Below are 27,416 nucleotides of genomic sequence, written 5' to 3' on the forward strand. Positions count from 1 at the left end.
CAGCGTTTTGAGGCTAAAATTGTCTTTTTTTTAATCAAGAATTTCTCTTAAACAAAAAGCCCTATTAATACGATTGAAATAGCTATCTAAAAGTTAGCACAAACTCCAGTGATCTCTGTCAGGATTTTCTCTTTTTATTTTTGCTTTTTATTTTATTTTGATAAAACGTGAATTTTACGAAATATATATGGACCTTCCAATTTCAGTATTAATAACTTCAAAAATAAAAGGTCAATCCAAAAACCAAGACTCAGTCGACTAGATATTATACTGAAACAGAGACACATCAAATTTCATGTCAATCTGACAGTTACAGAATGAGATATGGGTATTGAAGTTTAGACTATGTTATCAATCTTCAAAGCTGAGAAATCGCTCCTAAACCATTTTGCTCAGGTAATTGGGCTATTTAAGCAAAATAATTGCACCTCCACCTTACCTGTTATCATCTTGTTGATCGGGAAGGTCTATACACCATTACGTGTTAAAATTGGGTTGTTTGTTTCTATCTAGATGCCAGAAAATCTTACTTTTGTACGCAAACTTATTCGTACCACGAAAGCCGCTCTTCCCTGAGAAATGATTGACAGCTGAGTAGGTCTACCTTCTCTCGTTTCACTGACGTAATTAATCATAATTGTGCCTGACGCAGTAGGAGTCTGTGCACTGTCTGGGAAGTGTCTAAGGAAGCGCTTACAAACAAAAAGAGGATTACTTGTTGTGCCAGCAGAGGAAATTTGCCACCCGTCGTGCGTGGACGCCGCTCTACACACCAAGACACGAAAATTGAGAAAGCAAAGCAAGATTTACTCCGAGAAATGGCCGAATGTGGGTACGCATATGCCATGATGCCACAGAGTGCCAAGACCGTAATATGCGAATTTGAAAATGTTTTGGGTGGCAATATTACTTAAAAACTTGCTTGCTATTACAATCTTTATTGTGCATAAAATGATTGCCTAACGATTTTTTTCTGACAACCCCAGACGTTGTACGAATACTCAGCAGTTCAAGTGTGATCTCAAGTCTTTACCTAGACGTGATTTAGACGCTATAGTAGAAAATTTAATATATCGTACACTCTCTTTCAAAATTCTCTTGCTTTCCTCGCTCATCCGTTTTCTCACGACTTTCTTTCTTCCCATGACTGTTTATATAACTGTGTTCCGCTTAGCTGACGTAAGACTTATGAGCTGCCAGGGCACGCGTAACAGCTTAAGAAGTTAGACAACCATTCTTGCCCCGCCCCCCATAGTAACGGTGCTTGACAACAGAGGCGGAGCCTAAAGCCTGCCACCCGTACCAGTCAGGACAGGTAGAAAAACTCGTCCAAATGTATATTTTTAGTCCGTGTTTCACAAATATAACTTAATTGAGTATTAGATACAAAATTGATTATTTCTAACGTATAAAAAACTAAAAATCGAGTTTTAGACGTATTTTTAATATCCTAGACCCCTTAAAGTCGGTTATAAAAGTAAAAAGATACAGAATGTTATTCTACATGGCCCTTACAAAGCATTTATTCCCCTTTGAATTCGAATATATCTTTAAATCATTATTTCCAGATTATAGGTTGTAAAATCCACAATGACCTAATATTTAGATGAGTCAGAACGAGATAGCAGATCATCATGAGGCCTTTAAATTGAGTAACTGGCACTAAATGACAAATTAGAATTAGAGACTATTTAAATGTACACATGGTGACGCTAGATGGGGGCCCTGTGGTGTCTGAAGTCATTTGGCAGATAACTTCGTGTGAATAGAAATGAAATGCATAGATCTGCTAACTCCATGCAAGCACCGAAAAGAGAAGGAAATTTAACTGTTATTCCTCAGATAATATACGGCTGCATTTTCAAAACCGCGAGCTTCCGCCGATTCAGAATAATCTGACGTTACGATATGCTGATTATTTTAACTGCCTAACGTCGTTTTGGTTTAAATGTTTTTGTAATGGACTTATGAGCCCCCCCCCCCCCCCCCCCCCCCCCCAATTATTGGTTTTCATTAAACAAAAGCATTACTTTGCTTTATCAACGATAAAATCTGAACTAAGACTTTTAAGGAAAATCGCTGGAGTACTAATTGGTGTCATTAAATCGGCGTTGAAACGGTGATCGTGGGTGCTCAGGTAAAAGAGAAATTTTAGAAACCGATTTTTCAGTTTTTACCCCAAAATTGCAATTATGACGTCACGGATAAGATGACATTTGTGTAAATGTTAATTTATTTAGTCACTGAACACTGAAGATTATCTGTTATCCCCAAAAGAATGTATGTAAGGCAGTAAATGAGAAGCTTTGGGCGAAGAGTGACAATATCCTTAAATGGACGATTTTTTTCACTTAATCCTTTTAGGATGGGAATACAACACTCATGGTTTTGTCACGTATGCAAAAGCTGAAAACATTAGCTTAATGTATATCAGGGAAAGAGGTGAATATTTTCATCAGTTTAATCGAAAAACATCTCACGGGAGTTGAGCGTTAAATTAAATCATTTACCAGCGCGTTCAATGTCTGCATTGAAAGGACTAAGCTGCAACAAGCCAGATGGGTAATCCGATGCAAAAATATGAACAATTTTTTCATTCAACAATATAGATATACATGTATTTTCAGTAAGTTAATGTAATTTGACTGAGCTTGGTTGAATATGCACTGGCAGTTCGATATTTTCCACAAAAGCCGACGAAATTCCAACATATAGTTTCGAATAGTGTACGTAACTTAAAGAAATACCAGTTGAAAAATAAAATATGAACGGATATTTTCTGCTCACTTCCTGTGCTGTATATTTACAGGGCAGATAAGTAGGTCAGATAAGTAGGTCAATTTACGACAAAAAAAGTGAAGGAGGTGTAGTTGTAAAGTTCTTTTATGGCATATTAAGTGATCGATTCGGTTTATCCCGTGGCATGTCGACTTAATTTGAGTCGTAAAAGAAACTAGTAAAAGTGCTTTTATGTGTTTCACTGGGAACCCACGCTCGCTGCAGATATAGTCCTATCTTTAAGATTTCAATCTTTTCTCGTTTTCAATTTGATTTGTCTCCTAATTTCTTTAACCACCTAGATTCTCGTGCATCAAAATATTTTGAACCCTTCCGATAGGAACTTTTCTCAATAATTCATCTACATGTGTACTTCAAGCACACTTCAGTCGCCACAAGTATTTGTAAATACATAATGAAAGCTTCACAGAAGCAAGGTTCCAATAAATACCCCTGAAAACTAAGAAAGTCCTAACCCCAAGTTTATTTTGGCTCAGATATGACGGATATCATGTAAGTAATTATTATGGAATCCCAGGAGGGCCAAGCGAAAAAAAATTGAAAAAAAAATTTTTTTTTGAAAAAAAAAATTTTTTTGAAAAAAAAAAAAAAATTGAAAAAAAAATTTGAAAAAAAAATTTTTTTGAAAAAAAAAATTGCGAAATTTGCGAGATCGCGTGTAATCCCGCGAGATCGCGCGTAATCCTGCGTGGCCACGTGAAATCCCGCGATACCGAGCAAATTTTATTTCAAAAGGAAATCAAGAAAAAGAGAAAAAAAATCACGATATCTCACGAGAAATTGCGAGAATAGAAACATGGCGGAAGAAGCCACGATGTGTTTAAAATGCCAACATAGCACGGACTATGAACAACAGGCTCACATTCTCATTTGTAAATCATGCGGATGTGATAATATATTGCACGTAAGTTGTTTTCTCTTTATTCTTTATGCAGATGATAGTGTGACGTATAGTATTATTAGTGAATCAAGGACGAGTGTCCTCTTAGTCTTATTTCTTTACTATTACTAGTATTAGAACGTACTAGGGGCAATAAAAGAAGATAGCAACACCGGTTAAATAAATATGTCGCCTTTCCTGACACAGTGACACTGACTGGTTATGCAAACGTCTTCATTGGGTATTTAACTTATTTTACATACATTTACATAAATTTACAGTATTTTTCATTAGACTTCCTCGAAACAATTATTAAACCACACGTGTACAGTTCCCGTTAAGGATAGGAATGTTGAAAGTATTGCTTTTCATTTGTAATTTACGTTTGTAGAGTGTCGTCGGTGCTTGTAACAAAAGGCAATGTCGATGTCCAGGATACCGAAAAATTAGAACCATCAGACATTGTGTCAACTGTGGGCACTTGCCCATGGATCAGGACTTCAAATTTGGTGAGCAAATTCAGTGTTTGTCTTTTTTCAACATGGATCTACCAAGTTATTTGTGTTAAAATACAATAAGAATTGAAATAGTTTCATATATGATATTACTTGAAATATTTTTAATTCTTGGGCTTCAGTTTGTCAATGCAAATAATAGTTATTTTATGAGAGCATGAAACAGAAGTTGATTTAAGAAAATATAAAATATAAATCATAAAATTGAATTAGGTGGATTTAACCTGTATAATTCACCTTTTATGTTGAGGCACACATCTCCAGTGTTATTATCAAAGCTTTTCTTTGGGCTACAAGTATGATATATATATATATATATATATATATATATCACTGTAAAAGACTGTTATTCATATGTGACTGGCTCTCGAGGAGAAATATCAGAAAAAATTCACATCCATTTTGTAATAAACAAAAGAGCATACTAAATGAAATTGCCTTATAATGTGTGTATGTTTAATTGTATCTCTTATAAGTCATCTATAGTCTGTCATTGCTTCATGTAAAAAATTCATTTTATTTTTGAATTTCAGATTTAAAGGTTTTCCTCAATAATCTAGTGGAACATTATAAAAGCAAAGCTTTGATATTAGAATATTTAAAGGACATTGGTATTACCTGGAGGTAAATATTTTTGTGTAGAATTCTTTGTGGCAACAAATGCTTATTTATATTTGCTTTTTTGTAGAGAAATCTTTGTGTCAATCAATGTCATGTTTAATTCTTATTGTTAGTGAAGCTCATTGCTTATCGCCCACGTCAAGTCTTTTCTTGGTGACAAACTTAACTATTAATTGGACAGCTGCTGACATCACTGGATAGTTTTTTTTTAATGATGGCTTGGACTCCTGGAATTTTTGTTGAAAATTACAAGTGGTGATTTTAAATGGCATGAATCCCCAGAAAAGTCTTGGTCCGTGTTATCATTTTCATATAGATTCCCATAAAAATCTGCAAAATCCTATTGCATGAAGGGCAAACTTTAAAGTTGTCAGCTCACTGAATATCTTAAAGCAGGTAATAAGTTCAGAAAGGATCTAATTATTTTTAATTATTTTCTTTTTCACTGTCAGTGAAAGTACCCTCAAGAGAAGGTTAAATGTTCTTGAAATCAAGCGACATGAACATGTCCCTGTCCAAGAATTAAGGGTAAGCAATAATTTTGATGCTCCCTACTTTGAATCAATCTGTATGTTGAAATAATATCTGTAGTATTTTGATCACTCAAGTCTTAGAATAGAGGAGATGGCATAAATACACCAACCAACCAGTACAGTACTAGTATATAGATATGTCTGATAGAAAGTCTGTTACAATCCAAAACTTAATTATCCCCCTTGTACAAATAAAATAAAAATATTGACATCTTACAGTGATTTATATTTCCAATTATATTTAATAAGGTTATATACATAATAAATGGTCATTTTAATGTGTGAGTCATATCTTTTTATGAAGGATATTATTCAACAAGAATTCGTTGTTTGTGGGGGACTGGCAGGTGTAAGGCGAATATATGATCAGTGTCGCCAGAAATATCACAAGAAAGTAAAAAGGTTAGTTAAGCAAAGGATTAATTTTTGCAATTAAGCAGTTAATTAAAAAATGAAAGTAAAAATCTATTTTTGTTTCACTTCTATTAAATTATATTATTCTGTTACTCTATCCTAAGAATTGATGTGCAAGAGATATTGCATGAAGTTGATCATGAAGGTCGGAAACTAAGGATACGAAGGGCTTTAAATCGACGAGTTTTTAAATCACAGATAAATATTATTTTTATGTATAGACACAGAGACCTATCTGTCTTGATCATTTAAGCCATGCACTTTCAGCAATAACACAATATGTGGAAAACTATTTAGTCTTAAACCCTTTTCTGGTCACAAAAATTGCCAAGTCATCATACTGTCAGTTTCAACTAACTTAAGATTATAGAAAGATAATTGTATGATGGAGCCACTTATCAGTAAAAGTTGTTTGATTCGTTCATTTGAGGAATGTATCAGTCAGATTATTCACATGTATATACTTTCAAAATGACATTTAATTTTAGGTTTTCATGTGATAATATCAACTATTTCTTTTCAGGGACCAAATTGGATTTGGTCTGTGGATGGTAATGACAAGTTTCAGTTCTTCCATATTTACATACATGGATGCTTTGATACATTTTCACGCAAATTTTTGTGTATGTATATAATGTACTGTTTTAAGTAAAAAACCAATTTGAAAAAACTCTATCCCTTATCTAACCACACACTACTGGGTTTAAAAGAGTTTACTAGTATTATCCATTTCTGATTTTGCCATTGTAACATACTAGTTTGGGGTATATTTCAACACTGTGGTCTTCTTAAACATCTGTGCTAATAGTTACCGTTTTTTAATAGTCTGCCCTAATAGAACTAGAAGTGACCCAGGGACAGAGAATGTAGACTTAATTGAATGCCAAATGTTCCTAAGAAGAAATAGCAGTGATCAGCATGCTTTCTCCGATAGTCACATCATGGGGCCTTCACCACTGAACCAGGTATGTAAATTTCTTATTATATTTACCCATTTGTCACAAGGATGTCTATTAAAGCCTGTAGTTGGATCACGCACTATTCTGATGTCATGCAATTATTTCAGTGTTTCTGGTCAACTTTCCTAAAGAGAGTTTTAATCCGTTGGCATATCATAGAATGACTGATAAATTCACAAGTATTATACTTTTCAGGGTTTGCACAGAGATGGTTGGTATGACAGACACAGTTGCATTGACAAGTGGTGCATGGTAATTGTTTACTTGCCTCTGATACAACATGATATAGATGCATTTCAACTGTGGTGGAACAACCACAAAATAAGACACCAAAGGCAGGTGTGGTTACCCACTGGTGCTGCTCCAAATGACATTTATGCATTTCCACATTTATATGGTAAATTTGGCAATTTCAGTTACATGTTTAGCATATAAAAGATTGAAATATTTAAAACTTAAGACATTTTTGTATTAAAAATCTTTTACTTTAAATATGAACACGTAGTCAATTTTACACATCACCATGTTCTTGTGGCATTGGCTATGTGACTAAATGGAACAACTGGCTTAAGGTATATCAACCTACATATTTTATGCAATATATATTTGCAGGCGGTCACCAGTGTGGATTCACTGTCAGTGATAGAGATTTGGCAGAAGTTGCACGAGAAAAAACACTGAACTATGAACAATCTGCTCGTGTGCCACAGGACTTCTATAATGAAGCAACTAACTTCACTGCCACTAACCACTTGACAATAGAAATATCCACTGAAGAGGAGAGTTATATTCAACTAAGGAGACACTTCATCCTAGAAAGATCTGCATTACAGTCATCTACATATGTGTAAAATGTAATATTAATGTTTCTGCACCAACCTGCAAATTCCAAATTGCTGTACAGGAAAAAAGAGAATAAAGAATCACAAAAGAGGTTATTTTCCTTTTTTTGATACATTAATACAATGCGCAACAGGCTACACAACCCATTTTTATGAAACCACAAGTTCTGTAAGACAAAAAGGTAAATTGGTTTTCCCTTGATGGTGTTATCTCTTTATGTGCATGGAGATGCTGGTGTCACACCTGTCAGTACATAAAAATTCAACCACTTTTCAATAAACTTGACAATACATATAATTCAAAGTCTCTATCCCAGCATAGCTGTCAAAACTACAAAAAAAGAATTTAAAAAATGCACAAAGTAGGTAACTGTCAATACTGATGCAAAATACAGTATGCTTAACAGGAAGTCGAACAGCATTGCAGGTATATGTCTGTTAGGAATATGTTACTAGCATACCCATGTCAGTTCAAATTCACAGTTAAAATATGCAAGCAAGAGAAATATGAACATTCAAATAAAAATGCATAAATTTCAGAAAAAAAAACAATCAAGCTGGGTTCCCAATTTGATCTGTGCTTAAGAATTATTATTGGATTTTCAAACTTATATGTCACTGTTTTTTCTTTATAATGTTACTATTGGCAGTACACAATTTGTTTTGCCAAATCTGATACAATTTTACGTAATGATACAACCTTGAACTGTCTATCATAATAGTATAATGTATAAAAGGTCACTGCCATTTGACTTCATGCCTTTGGGGGTTAAATCCCTCAATAAAAATGCTAATATTTAAAAAATATTGAACGCACATAAAAGGCAGTCAAACTGGTGCAAGTCTAGGTACAATTCAGACCAAGAACCCTTTCAGTAGGTTTGAGAGCCACGAGTAGCATGACGTTTATGGCCATTAAGGTGAGAGTGACCAAAATTTATTTTCCCTCACTTTTGATGCTATATTACATAATGCTTAAGAGCATAATCACCACCAATTCTTAATTATGCAATGCAGTTAAAATGGTATTTACAAAAAAATTAATTAGCAAAGGTATTCAGGCCCATGATATTTGAAAATTCCACTATGTTCACAAGTGAGAACTATAACTAATGAGTTTACTTCCATTTTCAACAATTAAGTCAATGATAAAAACAGCACAACTTTAATAAAATTGTCCTATCATTTTTGATTACCAGTTTGCTCCTTCCTATTCAAGTTCAGTAGTAACAATGGGTGTATCTCTGCTAATTTTGGTGTATTTTACATTTTATTTTCACATCTGAATATTGGATGTTGAACTATTTGATACAGAACAATGCCCGAGCCCTAACGAAAAAAATAAAAAATACAAAAAACCTGCAGTGTTGCGCATGCAAAGCTCTACAAAATGAAAAAACAAGGTCTCTAGCAATGATGGTTCCAGAATTAGAGAGTTTTTAGTTTGGCATCTAATAGCCACTACTCGTCTGAAAATGCCCCAATTGACCCCAAACTCACGAAGATCAAAGATTACCCTAAGGGTAACACCTGCCCATTGTATTATAGATTAGATCTGTTTAGTTTCTGAAAATAGACAATAATAACTGTTTTCCACAAGAAAGTTAGCAATTTTAGAAAAATGTGACCTGTTTGACCTTGAAATAATGCGCTCTAGGAGGAGAAGCGGTAACGGTGACTTGTAGTTCACGACACCCTGCAGAGCCATATGAGATAGGTCGGGACTAAAGCCATGAATACTGCCAGCGTACATGCTGGTGGTACTAAAGAGTGTTTTTTTTAAATATTCTAGCTCCATAAAATCCCTTCTCATCGTGGCATTGGCCTAGCATGGAGCCAATATCCCAGTCTGTTGGGCGGTTTTCCCTTTACAAATGACATCCTCCTCTTCATGTTCGGTGCAATGTCGGCATTTTGAACAGCCCCTCCCTGCCTCATTCGCCAATGCTTTTTTCTTTCTCGCACTTTCTCGCGAGATTTTGTGTTTTTTTTTAAATTTCATCTTGAAAATGAAACACGATTGACCTCTCGGGATTTCGCGCGACCACGCGGGATTACGCGCGATCTCGCGGGATTACACGCGATCTCGCCAAATTCCGCAATTTTTTTTTCAAAAAAAAATTTTTTTTCAATTTTTTTTTTTCAAATTTTTTTTTTTTTCAAATTTTTTTTTTCAAATTTTTTTTTTCAAATTTTTTTTTCCGCTTGGCCCTCCTGGGATTCCATAAATTATGATTAGTCAAGAGTTTAACAAACACGAATACTGTCCATCTCCAGCCAGCCTATCAGTGCTATGAATGTGTGGTAACAGGTTTTTCTTCTGCCGCATTGCACGAGTGCGTAGTACACATATAGCCATGATAAAGATAAATTTGTTTTCTCTGTTATATTATTCTTTATTTATTTAGGCTCAAGTATCTGACTGTTGTGTTATGGTTACAACAGGCTGAAACATTGCACCTTAATGCAGACTGCATGCAACCTGATTCATAAAATATATTTTTATGACAACAAGTAGCTCTTGCTGACATATATCATCTGATTTTTTTAATTAGCATGGCTACGAGCGTTCCTATCTCCCTTTGCCAGTTACCTTTCTACTACGCGCAATCAATATACCTCTGTCGCTATCTCAGGCCCGTAGCCGGGGGGGGGGGGGGGGGGGGGGGGCGGGGGGGGGGGGCGTCGGAGGGTTCGAAAGAACCGCCCCTTTTGTCAGGAAGAGGTCTATTTTGGGTAAAATTTTATCTATGTATACTAAAGTTTTCTTGTTAAAGGCTCACTTCTTCAGAAAAAGAACCCCCTTATGAATTTGCTGGCTACGGGCCTGTATCTGTTAGTCCAAGGAAGGTAGGCTAATACCTGTTGCAGATATATCCATGTTTGATCTGGACTGAGACGTGGACCTTTAGTGTCTGACTTTAGGACCTAGCTCTGTCTGTTTAGTTGGTTTTCACACTTGATTCATGAGCATTGTAACAGCACTAATAACTTGTCCTTGTATTACATATATTGGATTTAAAAACATACATATCCGCTTTATTGTTGTCTATTTCTGTGTTTTATCGTGCACTGTGAGAATTTTTCTTCGACTACTAATGATAAAATTTTTTTTACTCTGTGCTCTAATAACGAAAGCACTTACGAAAAAGTAAAGATCATGTAGAATATATCTAAGATAGAGATAAAATGCCAATCAAACATGTTTAAGGCAATGGTGGCAAGCAAAATCAGTGCACTATACATGTATTCAAGGTCTACAATGTAGACACCGCAAGCCTACGAGCGCATGCCACGGGCACCTTAATCAGTATGCCTTATTTCACTATCCAGTAGGTGTACAGCTTCTCTCCCACTTCAGACAGACCATAAAACGATAACTATGCATGGCAGTGACCTAACAACCTTTTAAGTGGCATGCGTTACCTTCCTCTTCAACCAGGTAGAAATTAGTCTTAATTAGAGCTCGAGGAAGATGAATGTAAATAATCGCATACAAGTCAACAGATTTTTAAAAAAAATCTCTTAAAAAAAAAGTCTAATTGCATAGCCCACCCCGACGTGATGCTGGTCCTTACAATTATAATGATATTACGGCAGCATTTCTAACCTCTTGTTGACTTGCCTAAGTGAGCGTGAACCTTTTAGCTATAACATTTTCATAGTGCTGCACAAGCCACTGTCACATACCTTGAGCTAAAGGATAGATGCTTGCCAAGGTTAACATTTTCTTCCGAGCACCTGCTTCAATATTTTAATGTTACGCCATTTAACATTACCACGCTTAATTAACCTGGTTATAACATGAATACTACTTTATACTTGGAACTGAAAGATCGCCGGTTAGTTTTCTACAATGTCAAACGGCTTTTAATGCTGTATCGAGGATGAAATTTCGCCGATTTTTAATACTGCGACATCGTTATTGCGTCAGTCAATTTGATGGGGGGGGGGGGGGGGGGGGGGGGTGTACCCTCTTCACCAAGATAAAATATTTATTTTCAATGATATAATTTCATCGAATGAAACAAACTTATAGTGACAAAATACAATATACAAAAACTACCCTTCTGTCCAAAAATTGTTTCTATATGTGCCGAGCGATCTCTGTATGTGCGGGAAACACTTGACCGGCTTTCGTCATACTGTAATTATAATGCAGTAGATATGATGCAGTTTTGTCGGTGGTTTTTTATTTTCTTTTAAACAACATCTAGAAAGCCTGGAACGGTTACACTGCATTGCGGTAGTTGTTACGTTTGCTTAGATCACGCAGTCCGAGTAAGTATTATATGCACAATGGTGCTTTCATATTGTTGTCTCGTTGATAGAGGATTATTTTAACTTACAGGAGAGTTTTCAAATTAAAGCAGATTAAAACAGCAGAACATACTTGTGAATAGCACGAACATTTTTTACAAAATATGTACTCATTAGTGAGAACAAAAACCGATAAAATGTGTCTATATAAAGAAAATTGAATTATTGTATTATTTGTGTTTGGAATTCACACTGTGCTTAATACTACTAGTTTAGAGAGTATGTAAACTACCTTAAATTCTTAATTTTAATTAATTTTAATTATCCAAGCCTAAGTTTATAGTCTGACAAAAAGTGGAGGTAGAGTTCCTGACAGTACTTGAAAGATGCATATTTTAACACATTTGCCAGGTGAAATATGGATAACGAAATCCAATAGGCTGTGCAGAACGTTACATGGAGCCAAAAGTTAGATTTCCTAGCAAGTTATCACACTTTCGATAGTTTCTTTGAACAGCGATATGAAAATTTGCCAGCAACTTGATTTTTCAAAATAGTCACTGTGATAGCTCTAATTTTAAGTAACGCGCTAGATGGTGCCAGAATTCTATTCAAAAGCAAAATGAAATCAAGTATAAGACAGACTTTATTTCCTGATTAATATTCCTTTCTGTTCATACCAAATAAGAAATAAGACTTTGATATTCTTCTATGGTCATAAATTGCAATTTGTAATATTCTCCCAAACCAAGGATCCATTCTGCAATTAAATGTAGGCCTTTTTTTTCAAATCTTCAAAGTGATTTCATGTGTAGGCCTTATTAAGGTGCATATATAGTTCCAGCCCAAATGTCAAGGTTCTATACACAATTTAATCGCAATGTCTCAGGCAAGTTTTATTTATGTCATGTAGTGTTTGACTGAATAATGATTATACAGCTTTTTTCTTTAAATTTCCTCTTCTGTAGCATTCACACATTTAGCCAACGAGAAGTTTCCTCAGATTCATCCCTCTCTTGCACTTCCGGTTCCAGAAAGTCAACTGACCGAGATCAAAGACGTCCTCCGAGTTGCAGCAGAGATACGTCTTTGATGCATAGGTGCTCAGTTCTTCCCCGCAGTCCTCCCCGGGGTTGTAGAACACTACCACTCTCTTCCCTGGGGGGTCAATGCGATGGTTGTACGTCTCGCACATAATCTGACCCATTGATTTGTAGACTGGAGCCTGAGCCGAATTCTCCACCAGAAGCCTGGCATCAAGCCCAAGGCTATCTCCCACGATGATCCTTGCCAGACGTTCGCAGTCGGCCGGGCAGTTGCGAAGTACTTTAAGGCAAGTGAGGAGGTCCCTTTGGTTGTCTATGACTTCGCGTTTGCGCCGAGTGTTGTAGAAGTTGGGGTACTTGTCCGTGATGACATAAGCGGCGCTCTCGTTGCCATACATGTCTGTAGCCCACAAGGTCTTGTGGCCGTAGATCAAGGTCGGGAGGTCAAATAAGATCGGACCCTGAGCCGTGCTGTTGGTTTCTGCTCTGAGTCGGCATCGGCAGCTGTTTGAAGAAAAAGACAAAAGGGCCATTGTAGATGCCAATGGTGTTAAATGTAGCTTTCTACAATGTTGCTCGTAAGAGAAATGATTTAATTTTGAATAATACAGTAACGTTGCAACAATTTTGCAGCCAAACAGAATGTTTTATTACTGGGTGGAAAGTCCTCGCAACTTTCTTAGGTCACAATTGAAATGCACGCGAGGTAAATAATATGTATATAGAACATAGTTTAGGTTTGTGATGGATGATGATGCACTGAGAATCGTATAATTCTCACCGTCTAATGTTTGTATCGGTTGGTTTCTCATCTAGAATGGAAAGGAATGTATTAGTTCTACCTTAAAATTAATAAAATACCCTATAATTGTGCATACGCCAGAAATGATGAATGCGAATCAAACGTCATTAATGCTCTTTTAAGAAAAAAAAAAGGTTTTTGAATTACCAAGTGCCAAAAATGTTCACCTGAATAATGCAACAAAAATTTTTAGTTTAGTGACAATAAGGTAATTAGAATACTAAGAACCGAAATATGGCAAGGAAAAAACCATTTGTTAAAGATATTATTAAGTACCAATAAAAACATCCATTACCATGGCAATTAAACCCGTCCCCAGCATAGCCCACGTTGCACACGCATTCAAACGAGCCACGTGTATTGATGCACGTCGCGTGCTGCGAGCAAGGATTTCTTTTACACTCATTGGCGTCCTGGTCTGAAAATATAAAAAAATGACGTAAGTAACCACTATGTAATTGTCATCAGTCATGCACTTTCTGCCAGTAAATTACGTGTACAGCGCTCTTGTACGTGTGCGTACTGGTCAAGTGCGTGTAAATTAAGGATGTACATGAACTGAATGACATGTACTGATGTGACCTTCAATATAGCGTGGCTTTGTATGGAAATACATGTGAAGTGGAAGTTTTTATGCAAGCGACGCAACCACAGAACAAGCTAAATCTGACAGGAACACATACCACAAGTAAGTTTATCATTCCCAAGCTCCCAGCTGACGGGACAACTGCAGATGGCGCCAGTGTTACTATCAGTACAGTTATGACTGCATCCGCCATTGTTGATCCGGCATGTGCTGACTGGAAGAGAAGATCAAAAAATAATGAATCACATGATCATGGCAAAAATAAATGTTTGTGAGAGAAGGTGGCGCTTTAATATAATATGAAATTTGTTGAACTCAATTTGCATTAGGCAGTTATATTTAACGGTTCGAGAAGTTGATAACGTGTGGTAAAATTTTAAGTAACGTAATATTTTATTTAGTACAAACTTTGTTATTCGAAATCATAACAGAAGAATGATTGGCATAACAGTGTTTAAAAATTCCGAGGGACTTTTCTTTACTAAGGGTTGCTGTACTTAATTACACCAAAACTTCTTACTGCACGTTTCTTTATCTTCCGCTAACACTAGATTTGCCGGGCAACCACAGGATATTTTCCCCTTATTGTCAGCTACACAGAAATGACTGCAACCACCATTTTGGTAAAGGCATGGAGTTACTGAAAATAATGACTTATATTGATGACATTGATTTTTAGATATGTGCTGTTTCAAGAAAGCTCCGCTGTTTAGGCCTAGTGATAGACATTTTCTTTTCACAGATCAAAACCAGAGACAACATGCAAGTTTGGATCTACTGTGCCATGTGATATGTTTTCCTGCCAAAGTTTATTCCTTTGTTGAGCTGGTTATAAGATTAAAATGCAACAAAAATAAAACAACTATAAAAAGCATACATGTATAAAATTTCTTTTGGCGTTTGACACACATTTCTGTATCTAGTACCAGCAAGAGCTTGTACATGCATTAAGTGATTCAAGTTAAACTTGTTATAACGCGGTTACAACCTACACGAACTCATCTGAGGTATTACCACAAATCTTCTTATCTCTTGCCAGAACCAGTGCAGGTGGACATGTACATGTGATGGTAGCATTCACGTCACTATGGCAACTGTGACTACACCCACCATTGTCTATGTCACATGGGGGTACTGTAAATGAACGTACTGTGATGATACACGGAGATGGGTGGGCACGGATCAGATTTTTGACTACACCCCTCATTTTTTATATCCATGATCCGAATAGTAGATCACTGGTGCTTCAATTACTAAGGCTCAGACATTTTATCTTTTACTTGCTGGTAACTATACGTGGCTATACTCTGAATACAAAATTGTAGCGGTAAATGACTAAGCACTTAAGAATATGAGACGATACATTAATTTTGTACTTATTTTATTAAGAGAGGACAAAAACGCTGTAAATCGCCCCCCTTGCATGCGAATAATGCTATTAATAGATGGCGTATGGGGGGCCCAAGCACAGAAATGGATCTTACAGCACGTGTTCTTGTCCTCTGCCAGCACCAGGTTGCTAGGACACGTACACACTGGGCTCCCTTTGTCACCAGTACAGCCGTGAGTACACGTACTGTTTAGACAGGGATCGCTGGTGTCGGTCACTGGAAATGTAGAGTAATTACTGCAATGGCTCACATGGTAGGGTAATACACACACTACATATAAGAAATGGCCCCAGTTCAGGCCGTGCAAGAAATTCCTTTCCCAAAAACACCCAGCACACACATTTTATATACTCTCAGTAATTATAAAATCGGACACCTAGGCTGGCAACAGGTCTTCTGATATAGATGTACAGGGAGTATATTGGTTTTAATTCAAGGAATCGAAACATCTGCCTCTGTTATCTAGTTAAATACACCATAGCGTTTGGATATCAATTTTAGGAGGGAATGGGAATTGAATTTAATTCGAATTGAAATAAAGTTTCAATAAAATTTTCGTTTTAACTCATTAAATAGAAAATAAGATGAACATTAAGTTATATCTGTCCAAATGGTCAATCATACAAAATTTGCGTTCCTGTTGTTATTACCTCCGCATATGTTAACATAGCAGTAATGCCACTGAAACTGAGGGAACTTGTACACATAGTATCCTCCCGGACATTTCCGCACCATGGCGTAGTCATAGGTGGTTTGAGAGTTATCGTAACAGGTACAGCTGGAGGACAGAGTACAGATTTTTCGTTTAACGATGCCGGCCTTGACAGTTGGATGACCTCCCAAAAGCCATCGTGTCATACCATTTCCTCCACAATGACCCCAGGTCACACACTGGAGACAGATGTTTGGTTTTAATTTTCATCGGTGTAAGTTAGTTGTTAGTAAGTAAGTAGTTAACAGTTTTACATTTTGGATAAGAAGGCGCAGTTTTAATTTAATTTTTTTTAATTTCTTGGGTAAGTGTTTATTGACGTTGGCCCCAAACCTTCCTACTGACAAATTATTGTTAGCACTTACATGAAAAGTGTGTCCAGCTTGGGAACGGGTGCTTATTTTACCTACTGGTTTATCTCTGTGAATCTTCAGTAAGTTGGATGTGCTGCTGAGTGATGAGCGGAATAAGAAATTAACACTGGACTTACAACTCATGTACCCGGTATATAGATGAAAAACCCAATTACAGGTAACATGCTATAATTAGGCCTACTGTTATTATTCAAGAGTCATTTGTTAACTTGCCGAGTCAGCCATCCGGTTGCCCGCGGCTTTCACAAATCTGTACCAGCCTTCGAAACTTGTATCAGTGTCACAATAACTGTTTGACCCATACTGTGCATTTCTCCATTCTTGATCCAAAAGATTGTACCTCTTACATGGATCCACTGAAAAAATTCCATGAAATGTAAAGTAACTGGGTCCACTGTACTAGTTTCACTTTGAAATCCCATTAATTTTTTTAACTTAAAATTGTTCATAGTCTATGTACGGTATCAGATAAAACTGAGAAAGCTGTATGCAAAACTATACAACATTTTTGTTTATTTTGAAAGGAAATTTAACTGTTAAAGACACGTGTTTTTTTCTGTTGGACTTCAATTAATTTTGACATTTAAAATGTACGTACCGCACGTTTTCTGATCTTTGTCTAACTCCATGGTGTCCGGGCACTCACATGTTTTGCTACCAGCTCCTTGTGACCGACATGTATGACTACAGCCGCCATTGTTTTTTGAACACGGAGATACTGAGAGTAAAACACAGTAAATGTGCCCTCTAGTGTTTCAGTAGCAAATTCAAATAAATGTGTGTGTGCGTGATCCCTCTCTCTCTCTCACTCTAAAATCATTTAAGAAAACGTAATAACTCATCCTCAATATGTAGGTCCAACATATGAAAGTGGCAAATGAAGTTAAAGATATACTTGCGATTTCTAGTTTTTCTAAATCTCGGTGAAAGAAAGTTATAAATCTGGCTTTTTGTGTAAATCATTGCTAATTTTAAAATCCATGCCTTGCTAGTAAAGGGGTTTAAGCTCATCTTAGTAACGAAAGTTTTAAAAACAACTACCCTACAAAACTTGGGTATTGCGAGATGCCCGTTTATTTTACTGACACATTTTATCGTCAACGTCAAATACATTTTTTCAGAATGCCTGGTAAAGAGTTTTTGCAAATTGCTTTCAATCCAGGTTTGTCATCTTTCGTGTACAACAATAGAGGGTACCGGAGGATTGTGCCGGAAGTGACGTGTAGTGGTGTAAGACGTGAAGCTGAGTGGTCATTTTTAGCTGGAGGTGAACGGAAGTGAAGATGATGGCTCAGAGAATAAAAAAACAATTTTTCCACCAACATAGTGAGATAACATTTATTCTTTTGGTATTTTGGGTAGAAAATACTTGTAGAAATAAAAGGTACATGATATCAAAACGTGTTACGATACTTGAAGGTGCAAAATCGTGCTTAATTTGCTGTTAATTTGTTATGAAGTAGGGGGCCTATATGCCGTATCGACCGACAGCGCGACAAAGAGCGTCAAGGGAAAAGAATTCTTGCGAGGCTGTAAATCGTTGTCAAATTGTGGAATTTTTGCATGTACATGTATGTAATCTGATATGCCCATATCTAATTATTTTTTGGGTGGTTATGGTATGTGCTGCAATTATAACGATGTTTTACAGTCCTTGAAGAACCCTGTGAAAACCAGGAAGTAGTTTACAACTGACATCTGAATCACACCGAACCACGATCGCTGTGCAATGATTTATCAAGCTATTGAGTTATTTAGCATATACAGACATTGTCTGAGACGTTAGATCTCATACTCGTTTCCTGACAAGTTGCAATTTTTCTACTTTAATAATATTATATTAAGATTCCATATACATATGTTCAGTAGACTTTGAAATTATGTGCATTACATATTTAACAAACTGTTAGACAAGAGAGATCACGCACGAGGAATTACACACGCACACACACACACATACATTTGAATTTCCTACTGATACAACAGAGGGCACATTTACTGTGGTTTACTTCAGTAAGAATGAACCAAGTTCCACTTGGACAAACGATTCTGCTCGCTTACTTTTGATAAAATAGAAAATAAATGAATAAATTAATATAGGGCCTATATAGGCCTACTGAGAACTAGAAAAGCACTCAGAGAGCGCAGACCCCCGCCAAGACAGCAAAGTCTCCATGCCGTTTCACCCCTAAATTTTCATTCTATAATGATTTAGTATTTTGATTTTTATTATTGATTATTGATTGATTATTGATCCGGATCACCACCAAAAACTAATCATCTGTTCCTTGGCCCACTTCTGACAGTTCCTGAAAATTTCATCAAAATCGGCCATTACGTAGTTTTTTTATTTTTGATTATTGATTGATTATTGATCCGGATCGCCACCAAAAACTAATCATCTCTTCCTTGGCCCATTTCTGACAGTCCCTGAAAATTTCATTGAAATCGGTCCATAACTTTTTAAGTTATGTTGATGACAGACAGACAGACAGACAGACAAACTAGAAAAGCTCCAGAGAGCGCAGACCTCCGCCAAGGCAGCAAAGTCTCCATCCAATGCCGTTTCACCCCTAAATTTTCGATATTTTTGATTATTGATTATTGATTGATTATTCTAAGTTAACCCATTTCTGACCTACCCTGAAAATTCCATCGAAATTCGTCCATTACTTTTTGAGTTACGTTGATGACAAACAAACAAATAAACAAACAGGGGTGAAAACATAACCTCCTTGGCGGAGGTAATGAGTGGAATTATACGTAGCGAAATACTACTCACTGCAGCTTTGGTTTTGGCTTGAGTTGAGTACGTTAGCTGGACACGTGCACTGCGCCTGTCCATTCTGGTTGACACACCCATATGTACAGTTACTGTCCAAGCACGGGTCACTGGTGTCTTTTACTAATCAATAATGTGGAAATTATAACATTTAGCAATAATCAAGTGATTTAAATGGTAAATATGCGGGCTTTCGTGGTAATGGTTCCTGCAATTCAGCTCATTCACTGTAAGTTAATAACATTTAAACATTATGGATGGTATTGTGTGTTTCAATAGGGGAGACCGGGGCTAGTGGGACCACGGGGTAAGTTGTTTAAAAAAAAAAAAAACTCAAACTAAAACTAAAACTGAATTTGTTACTTTCTTTTAAAACGAAAATTTATTATTCGTTTTCATTAATTAGAAACCTGCTTCATACCATTATTAATTAATTCTTTATTAAAACAAAACAAATTTTATTGATAGATATTTTGGTTCTTGCAACACATACAACGTGACGTACGGAAACCTCAATAAATCTGCCTCGTTTGAACTATTTATTCATCAAAGACTCTCAAAAATCAATTTAATAAATTTAAAATGTATAGTATAAAAATGTATTTCAAAGCGTTTACATGGGATATTTACTTCATTTTTGTATGACGTCAACTGCGTTTTTTGTCAAATTATGAGCCATCTGGCATTATATTTGAAAAATAATGACGTTGCATGCGTAACTTAGTTCATGGGCTTATTTTGAAACCGGTTTTGTTACTCTAACTCATTCCTAGTTGGCTTTACAAGGCCAAAAGTGTCTAACTGGGCCAACTAGCCCCGGTTTGCCCTATCTCATATTTTACAAATGGCAAAATTATACACAGAAACGAACAGTAACATGCTGATTTGTTTTCGTGGGCTAGTCGCGCCTACAGAAGGTCACACTACGACAATGATGATGCATATTTGTACACGTGGTAATGGGTAAACAGAACCATTATACCTATTGACATCATAAATACAAGTGAAAGAGAGCATGGTAGAGTGGCAGACGAATTTTAAATCACACCTGCACAGAATGCCCTGTTACAGAGGTATTGCAGATTTGGCAGCTGGTACACGTAGTATCCTCCTGGGCACTTCTTCACCTTGGCATATTCATATTGTTGAAGATGTGAATGATGAGAGCTGGTAGCACACGTATAGGAGGAATAGTATGTGCACAGTCGCCGCGACACTATGCCATTGTTGACCTTTGGATGGCCACCGGACAACCAGATAGGGTAGTAAGTGCCGCAATGGTTTTGTGAAGGTGCCTAGGAGAGGGCATTTACAGTTTCAAACATTTAAAAGGCCACTTAAAATAAAATGCATTCAGTTTATAGTTAATTAAGACGCAATTTGCATGAATTTTGGCTTATACTGTATGATCCCTAAGAGGCTTAAAATGCCCAGTAGGCCCCTATACCTGTAAAAATAGTCCAAGCACACCTACTTTTATTACGGCAGTGCTGAACTGAACTAACCTGTGTGTGTGTGCGCGCGCGCGCGTGTGTGTTTGTGTGTGATGAAGAAATGCGGAAAAGTTATATATTTAAAAAGATTAGAAAAACACCACTGTACCGAATCAGGCATCTTGTTGCCAGCCCTCCCCATGAAGCGGTACCAGCCATGCCAGCGGTGAATGGTGTCACAGAAAGATTTTCGTCCGTTTATGTTCCTCCATTCGTCAGTTATGGGTTGATAGCTGTGACAAGGGTCTTCTGTTAAATCGAGACGATTTGTTAATAGAAATCATGATCTGCTATGTAAGTTATGTTCAAAAACGATTTTGTTCAATCTACTGTATGTAGAGTAAAGAGATGTTTAATATCAAACCCTTTGGCCCATTTCAAAACGACTGAAAATATTAGGTTAAATTCCCACTGCTTAACTCGAACAGCTTACTAAATAAAGTTCCGATATTGGTCTTGAATTGGATCGCAAAAATATAGTTAACGTGTCGAAAAATTCCATTGTTACCTTGCGGAGTTAGAAAAAAATCAGAGTCGGCTAAACAAGTGAATATGCGTTCCGTGTGTATTAATGGGCTACACCAATGTACAATTCTAAGCTAATTTTGATTTGCAACTAAGATCCAATTGTGAATTTCTCAACTGAAGAAAAAAATCATCAAGGTGAATGCAAATATCAAGGTACATATGGTTTACCTACCGCTTGCTCTAACAGGGTCACCTAAAACTCCTATGAGCAGTAATAACACCTGATACCGTGCGTCTATCATGTTGCAGGTTATATCGTAAAATGATGACGGTAACAACGGTGTTAATATATGACGATATGCGACCCGACGTGTCAACCAATAAAATTAATAATTCAAAGTTGAAAAAAGATATTTAAATTGAACGTTTTTGTATTGGACGGCCGATGGTTAAATGTAAACTGATGTACAGTATTCAGTTAAAATAGATCATTCACCAGTTGTTTAAGGATGCTGACGTTTGTTTTGCTCTTTTTATGTGTAGCCAAATTAGTAGTTGCGTTAACAAGGGGTATGTTTTTAAAAGGGATTGCACATTCTTATGTCTAAATTTAACTCAAAATGATTTTTAAAATCACCGTGATGTAGGCCTACCATTAGTGTATCTCTAAACAAAATCTGTACATTATTTGCACACCTCCTTAAAAAAGTTGGGGTTATTTTAATGCGAACAACTTTGTTAAAACTCGCTGTCTAATTGATTTCAGATAGCCCTTGCGACTATTACATTGAACTGTATGGACCTTGGAGGAAAACCAGCTACAGCAGTTCTAGATATTATTATGACGTATATGGGATGTCAAGCGATTGGTTTCGCATCACAGGAGAAGCGGGAAATAAGGTGGCAAACATGGTAGGAAAAGTATTCGAAGAATATCGTTTTTGTTAAAGAACGCCCATGCAAATGATTTTGGTTATTTAAGAATCTGAACAATGATCATTGCGCATATCATAATACACTTACCTATAACCGTATACAAGTTTGCTTTTAAAACATTTCTTCCACATAACTGCAATAAATGTCGTGATTTTAACAAAAATATGTTGTATTGCTACATGTAAGTTGATTATATCTAGGATCCCAAATATTTTGGATCCTGGATTATATATACAATATTTACTTTTTTTGATACATTGTACATTTTTGAGTGATTTAACAACAACTCTAATATAATGGTTGTTGATTAGAGTAACTATACCAATTTAAAGTTAAATTTTACAAGAATATTTTATCTGAATTTAGTCGTACCTCCTTCCTATTCTTATTGGATAAGCCAAGCGTGTGGTAATCCAGTTTCATTCTTTTTCATTGTTCTATTACAGTATCTAAAGAAGGTAAGGAATTGACATGATTAAGAAACCCAAATAAAATACGCCTTGCGTATAGTAGTAATAAAGTTACACAATTAAACTGCAGAAGAAGATAATTATCAAGTTTCAACAAACAACATTATACTGTTTTTTTTTTCAAAGTGTCCTTCCTTCAACTACTGTGGAGCCCATTACCCGATGTGGATGCTAGGGGATCACCCTACAGCGGCTGAGGGAATAGTCAAACACACACTTTGCACCAGATCCTCCTCCAGCTACTGCTGCACCACTCCTAGTGAGAACTCCATATTTGAAGGGGACGTCATTTACGTAAAGAAATGTCCAGGTGGATATTATGTGTACAGGATACCTAATCTAAAACACTGGGGCGGCAGAGCTGTATGCTCAGGTAAGTTTAAATTATGCCAAAACAATAAGACGTACAGTGTGTACAGGTGGGAATGGGGTGAACTGACATGTGACGCGAGCTGGACGTGACACAAACTAGAGCGCGCGCGTGTGCTTGACTAAAAGTGTTTGTGCATACCGGCATTCACATGTGATTGCAAAATTGTTTCATCAAAGGCCTGTCAGGAAGTCACTGAAACAACTTTCTCCGCAGTACAGTGATCCAAACTGAGCTATGATACGTTTTAGTAAATGTCACTGCATGCAGAAAGACATTTTCTGTTTCAGTGAAGGACAGCAGTGACCCGTGCCTGGACAGTAACTGTAAATACGGCTGTGTTAACAACAATGGGAATTTTGAGTGCACCTGTCCGCCTGATATGGTCAAGTCTGGGGATAATTGTGGTCAGTTCTGTTTACCTTCTGTTTTTGAGGGAGTTTTAAGGGTGCATAAAACAAGCGGCTGACGTTTGATAACTCTCACGTTAGTCATGGCAATTCTGTAAAATATCTCTTTATTCTGCTAAATGGTATTGCCTTTGGCACATAGAAGGCATTGAACCGAATCGAATTTGACTAAACTCGTGACATAAACAAAACAACACACACACACACACACACACACACACACATATTCCGCTACCTGTGTTATCCGTCTGAAATGCTGTATTCACAAATAAATGTTTTCTCTAGTGTTACCATGCCAAGTCAACAACCCTGGCTGCAGTCATAAATGCGTCAACCAAGCTGATGGCACAACTACTTGTCGCTGTCCATTTTACCTGACTCTGGGCACAAACAACAAGACGTGCAGTGAGTAGAAAGATACAGATAAAATTACCATAGCTCATATTACACAGTGCATGATGGACTATGAAATGTACCATAATATAACCAGTGGTGTAAAATGTTAAAACACCCCCGTTCTCATTACTGTAGCTCGACATGCAGTATTTTGTGTGCTTTGATCCATGCGTTATCACCTATTTTCAGTAAGCAAGTGTCAGACCAACAATGGCGGTTGCAGTGATTATTGTCACGAAGACGGACAAGGCGATGTCGCCTGTAGCTGTCCGGCAAATCTGGTACTCGCCACAGACAGGAAAACATGCAGTATGGACGTTCACTTGTTTTTCAAATATCATTCTTTCACGTTGCTGTTAGTCTATCAGCATAATTTAAAATTGTGTGTTAAATTTTGTGTTAATTTTTACTAAACAGCTCTTGTTAAATATACTTATTGTAAAACATAATTCTCAATTTAGCCACTATTTTTATTATTCTATCAATTAATTTTGAGACATGGATAAAATGTTAAATTTTAATCTATTAAAGATTTTGATTCCTCTCTTCAGAAACCTCTTGCACTATCAACAATGGTGACTGCAGTCACGGGTGCAATGACACAGACAAAGGTGTCGTCTGCGATTGTCCTCCCAATTTAAAAATGGGGGATGATATGAAAACATGTGGTATGTCAGCTTTTTTAATCCAGTTATAAACAAGATTCACAGGTACAAATATTATAAGAGCAGATGTGGAAATAACACACACAAATGATAAAATGAAAAGTGTGTTAAAGTGAATATTTCTGAATATTCATAGGGAAAGTTTTTTGTCATACCATTGGCTTATTAACTAAATTTTCTTCTTGACTAAAATTTGCTATTTCCATGTTGAAAAACTAAATTATATTTGCTGCAGTCTGAACCATGTGTAAAATATAATCTACATTGTATTTAGACAAGGATGTGAACGAATGTCGGAACCAAACCACACCATGTTCCAAATACGCTGACTGTACCAATACGTTCGGGAGTTACACATGTACCTGCAAACTTGGATACTTTGGGGACGGCTTCCAATGTTTAGGTGGGACAAGATACGGAGGACGGTTTAGATATCAATTGGGCCATTTTAAAATTATTAATTTGATACGACATATTAATTGGATTATACGAAATCAAAGAAATATCCCGCACGCAAACGAAGTAGATACTCCAGCTCAGTAGACTACTGCAATTCTACTGCAAACATGCTTCAAATCTGCTTCGACTGCGGAGCTAATTAGCATATTTGAAACATGCTTCTATCATGCTGCAAATCTACTGCATTAATGCTCCTCCTCTGTACAACCCTATGTAATTTTTGAAGTAGAATTGCAGTAGGCTATGCTGCATTTCTACTGCAAATATGCTCCACACCACTACTGCGTTAATGCTTCTTTGCTACTTCGATACTACTGGATTTTCGTGCGGGATATGTTAAAGGATCACATAAATGAATGAGATATTTCATTGTAAGCCTATATTTATAGAATTATCTTGTTGAAAAAATATAATAAATTATTGTTTACAGTTCCGACTCTTATTTTTCATTTTAACATCGCAGTCATAGTTTTTCTCATTCTGTACTTCAGAGGAGAAACCCACTGATCCGACAACCAAAAGGTGAGATCATATTATTTTCAAACGGTTCTAGTATATGGCAACAATATTTAATGCTTGTATCCTTTCAATTCTCAGTGCATTTACGTTTTCATCCGCTACAATTCTTAAGATGACCCACATACAAGATAACGATGTTTGTTTTAGCCTACTGGGATCAATAGAAGAGCTTGAATGACAAAGATCAATGTATTTTCAGGAGATGCATAAACGGTACATTAACTTATTTTAGAAATTTATTTTTTCTTTGTGTCGTCACCAGATAACATGTAAGCTGTTGTACATGTAGGTTACCAAAAACCAATATTCACTAATAATATTTACAGGTGCGAATGTCGTCTGAGGGCAGAGATAAACAGCACGGCCCCCGGTGCCATACTCTACGAGTTCCCCACCCTAATCTACGGGTTTCAGGGGCTCTGGGTGCTGGAATCAAACGCCACTGTCCCTGTCCCGATTACTGACCGCTTTCCAGATTTCTACAAAACCCGGCTGGTGCGACGTGAACTTAAGTTACCTGATCTCTACACTTGTCTACGCGTTCTTAGAGACTGTCCTTTTGATTGCGAGAGACTTGCTAAATTAACCTTAGGAGACGAAGGACTTGCCAAGAAATTCCCGGTTAAGAACTCTGCTGGCGTCGACGTTAAGAAGTCTTTGGGACAGATTTCTTGCGAGCGTTTCGGTAAAGATTTCCTTACCCCTGGCAAACGTGTGGTGACATTCTACAGCTCCCCTCGTGAGTGCGGCAAAGAGGCGTCCACCCATGCGTTTGACCAACGGCTCTGCTGTACTAACTACAACGTTTCCGACATCGGTTCATTTAATGCTTGGAATAAGAATTGTACCGAAAGAATGAAGTTAGTTGATGTCCTGCCTAAATCTGTTGGAGCACATTGAATTGTAGGCCTATTCCTCAGTGAAATTCGTATAGGCACTTATCGATATCTTTCGATACAAAGTTTCATTTAATCTAGACAACAGATACGCAAGAGTGTAGTTATTCGGATACAGATTCATGTGTAATAAATTATTCAGTTCACTTGGAGTATTGACTGAGTGCTGTGTAAGGCTCATAGCGAAGTCTTTTAAACTTGGTAGGCTTACATTCTCGTGTACATTGGATACATTTATGTACATGTATCTCCAAATTATTACTTAGAAATGTAAACAAAATTTGAAAATACATATCGAATAGCTAAAAAATATTTACAGTGTTTGACTTATTTTAGTGTAAATCTTTAGCATCAGGTCAGGGCAGGTCAGGTCGCTCCCGTAGCCTCACGGCCGTTGGGGCACTTTGATGAGTTCACAATTTTCCTCCATCCCTCGCGGTCCCTCGCCAGTCTGACACAAGTCGTTGTGTTTCGCTTCTTTAGCATAATATATTTTATAATAAGCAAGTGTCAATAGCTAATGGATTGAAATGTTTGAAAATGCCGCCTTTAGATTATTAAAAAACTGAGACGCACGACACTGCAAAGTGTTCTAAATTGCAACATATTTTCAAAAGCTTTCTTTGCGGCAAGGGGAGGAAGGTTGTTGCGCTGCTGCCCTTTCTATCTATGAAATACATTTTTTCATACACGTTTTTTTTTTCTCCTTTGTGATAATCAGACCAAAAGCCAAATATATACAAACAATTTCGAGGACCAAGTGCCATGTTCTTCGAGGAAACTGTTTTCTTATCCTCTGTGACTTGTTACATGTAATA

General features: G+C 36.7%; 3 protein-coding genes across 12 annotated transcripts; 2 read left to right on the top strand and 1 right to left on the bottom strand.

Moving 5' to 3' along the window:
• The first annotated feature begins 3,421 nt into the window (after window positions 1-3,421).
• Window positions 3,422-7,655, top strand: LOC106163770 (uncharacterized). Of its 10 annotated transcripts, XM_087009097.1 has the most exons (9): window positions 3,423-3,703; window positions 4,071-4,188; window positions 4,728-4,818; window positions 5,268-5,343; window positions 5,653-5,750; window positions 6,286-6,385; window positions 6,588-6,727; window positions 6,917-6,973; window positions 7,334-7,443. In XM_087009097.1, the coding sequence occupies exons 1-7, from the start codon at window positions 3,596-3,598 to the stop codon at window positions 6,630-6,632; spliced, it is 636 nt and encodes a 211-aa protein (XP_086865223.1). In that variant the 5' UTR covers window positions 3,423-3,595; the 3' UTR covers window positions 6,633-6,727; window positions 6,917-6,973; window positions 7,334-7,443. The 10 variants fall into 10 exon arrangements, with proteins under 10 accessions (XP_086865224.1, XP_086865227.1, XP_086865223.1 ...); XM_087009098.1 differs by lacking the exon at window positions 6,917-6,973 and having other exon boundaries at window positions 3,422-3,703; window positions 7,334-7,503; XM_087009100.1 differs by lacking the exon at window positions 6,917-6,973 and having other exon boundaries at window positions 6,286-6,313; window positions 7,334-7,503.
• A 4,796-nt stretch (window positions 7,656-12,451) lies between these two features.
• On the bottom strand, window positions 12,452-16,521 carry LOC106178599 (uncharacterized). The gene is made up of 8 exons (XM_087009724.1): window positions 16,299-16,521; window positions 15,742-15,864; window positions 15,272-15,391; window positions 14,778-14,897; window positions 14,355-14,471; window positions 13,967-14,089; window positions 13,651-13,681; window positions 12,452-13,373 (listed from the first exon to the last, which is right to left on the bottom strand). Exons 1-8 carry the CDS (start codon window positions 16,504-16,506, stop codon window positions 12,803-12,805), a joined length of 1,413 nt encoding a protein of 470 aa, XP_086865850.1. The 5' UTR covers window positions 16,507-16,521; the 3' UTR covers window positions 12,452-12,802.
• Window positions 16,522-23,014: 6,493 nt separating this feature from the next.
• On the top strand, window positions 23,015-26,863 carry LOC106157972 (uncharacterized). The gene is made up of 8 exons (XM_087007518.1): window positions 23,015-23,256; window positions 23,544-23,660; window positions 23,949-24,068; window positions 24,249-24,368; window positions 24,611-24,727; window positions 24,999-25,127; window positions 25,675-25,705; window positions 26,029-26,863. The coding sequence occupies exons 1-8, from the start codon at window positions 23,046-23,048 to the stop codon at window positions 26,600-26,602; spliced, it is 1,419 nt and encodes a 472-aa protein (XP_086863644.1). The 5' UTR covers window positions 23,015-23,045; the 3' UTR covers window positions 26,603-26,863.
• Window positions 26,864-27,416: the final 553 nt, after the last annotated feature.

The sequence above is a fragment of the Lingula anatina genome, chromosome 3 (assembly GCF_051362555.1).
Source record: "Lingula anatina isolate TDL-2025a chromosome 3, LinAna3.0, whole genome shotgun sequence".
NCBI lineage: Eukaryota > Metazoa > Brachiopoda > Lingulata > Lingulida > Lingulidae > Lingula > Lingula anatina.

Bases quoted from the DNA above. Each gene is read 5' to 3' on its own strand.
- LOC106163770 (XM_087009093.1), top strand. From the start codon at position 3,645: ATGAACAACAGGCTCACATTCTCATTTGTAAATCATGCGGATGTGATA. The intron at 4,189-6,285 runs GTGAGCAAATTC...ATTTCTTTTCAG, and splicing joins GGATCAGGACTTCAAATTTG to GGACCAAATTGGATTTGGTC. The intron at 6,386-6,587 runs GTATGTATATAA...GTTTTTTAATAG, and splicing joins ATTTTCACGCAAATTTTTGT to TCTGCCCTAATAGAACTAGA.
- LOC106178599 (XM_087009724.1), bottom strand. From the start codon at position 16,506: ATGACACGATGGCTTTTGGGAGGTCATCCAACTGTCAAGGCCGGCATC. The intron at 15,865-16,298 runs GTAATAACAACA...CTACATTTCCAG, and splicing joins CTATGTTAACATATGCGGAG to TGACCGACACCAGCGATCCC. The intron at 14,472-14,777 runs GTAAGAAGTTTT...CTTCTCTTCCAG, and splicing joins GGAAGATAAAGAAACGTGCA to TCAGCACATGCCGGATCAAC.
- LOC106157972 (XM_087007518.1), top strand. From the start codon at position 23,046: ATGTGGATGCTAGGGGATCACCCTACAGCGGCTGAGGGAATAGTCAAA. The intron at 23,257-23,543 runs GTAAGTTTAAAT...TTTCTGTTTCAG, and splicing joins CGGCAGAGCTGTATGCTCAG to TGAAGGACAGCAGTGACCCG. The intron at 25,706-26,028 runs GTGAGATCATAT...TAATATTTACAG, and splicing joins ACTGATCCGACAACCAAAAG to GTGCGAATGTCGTCTGAGGG.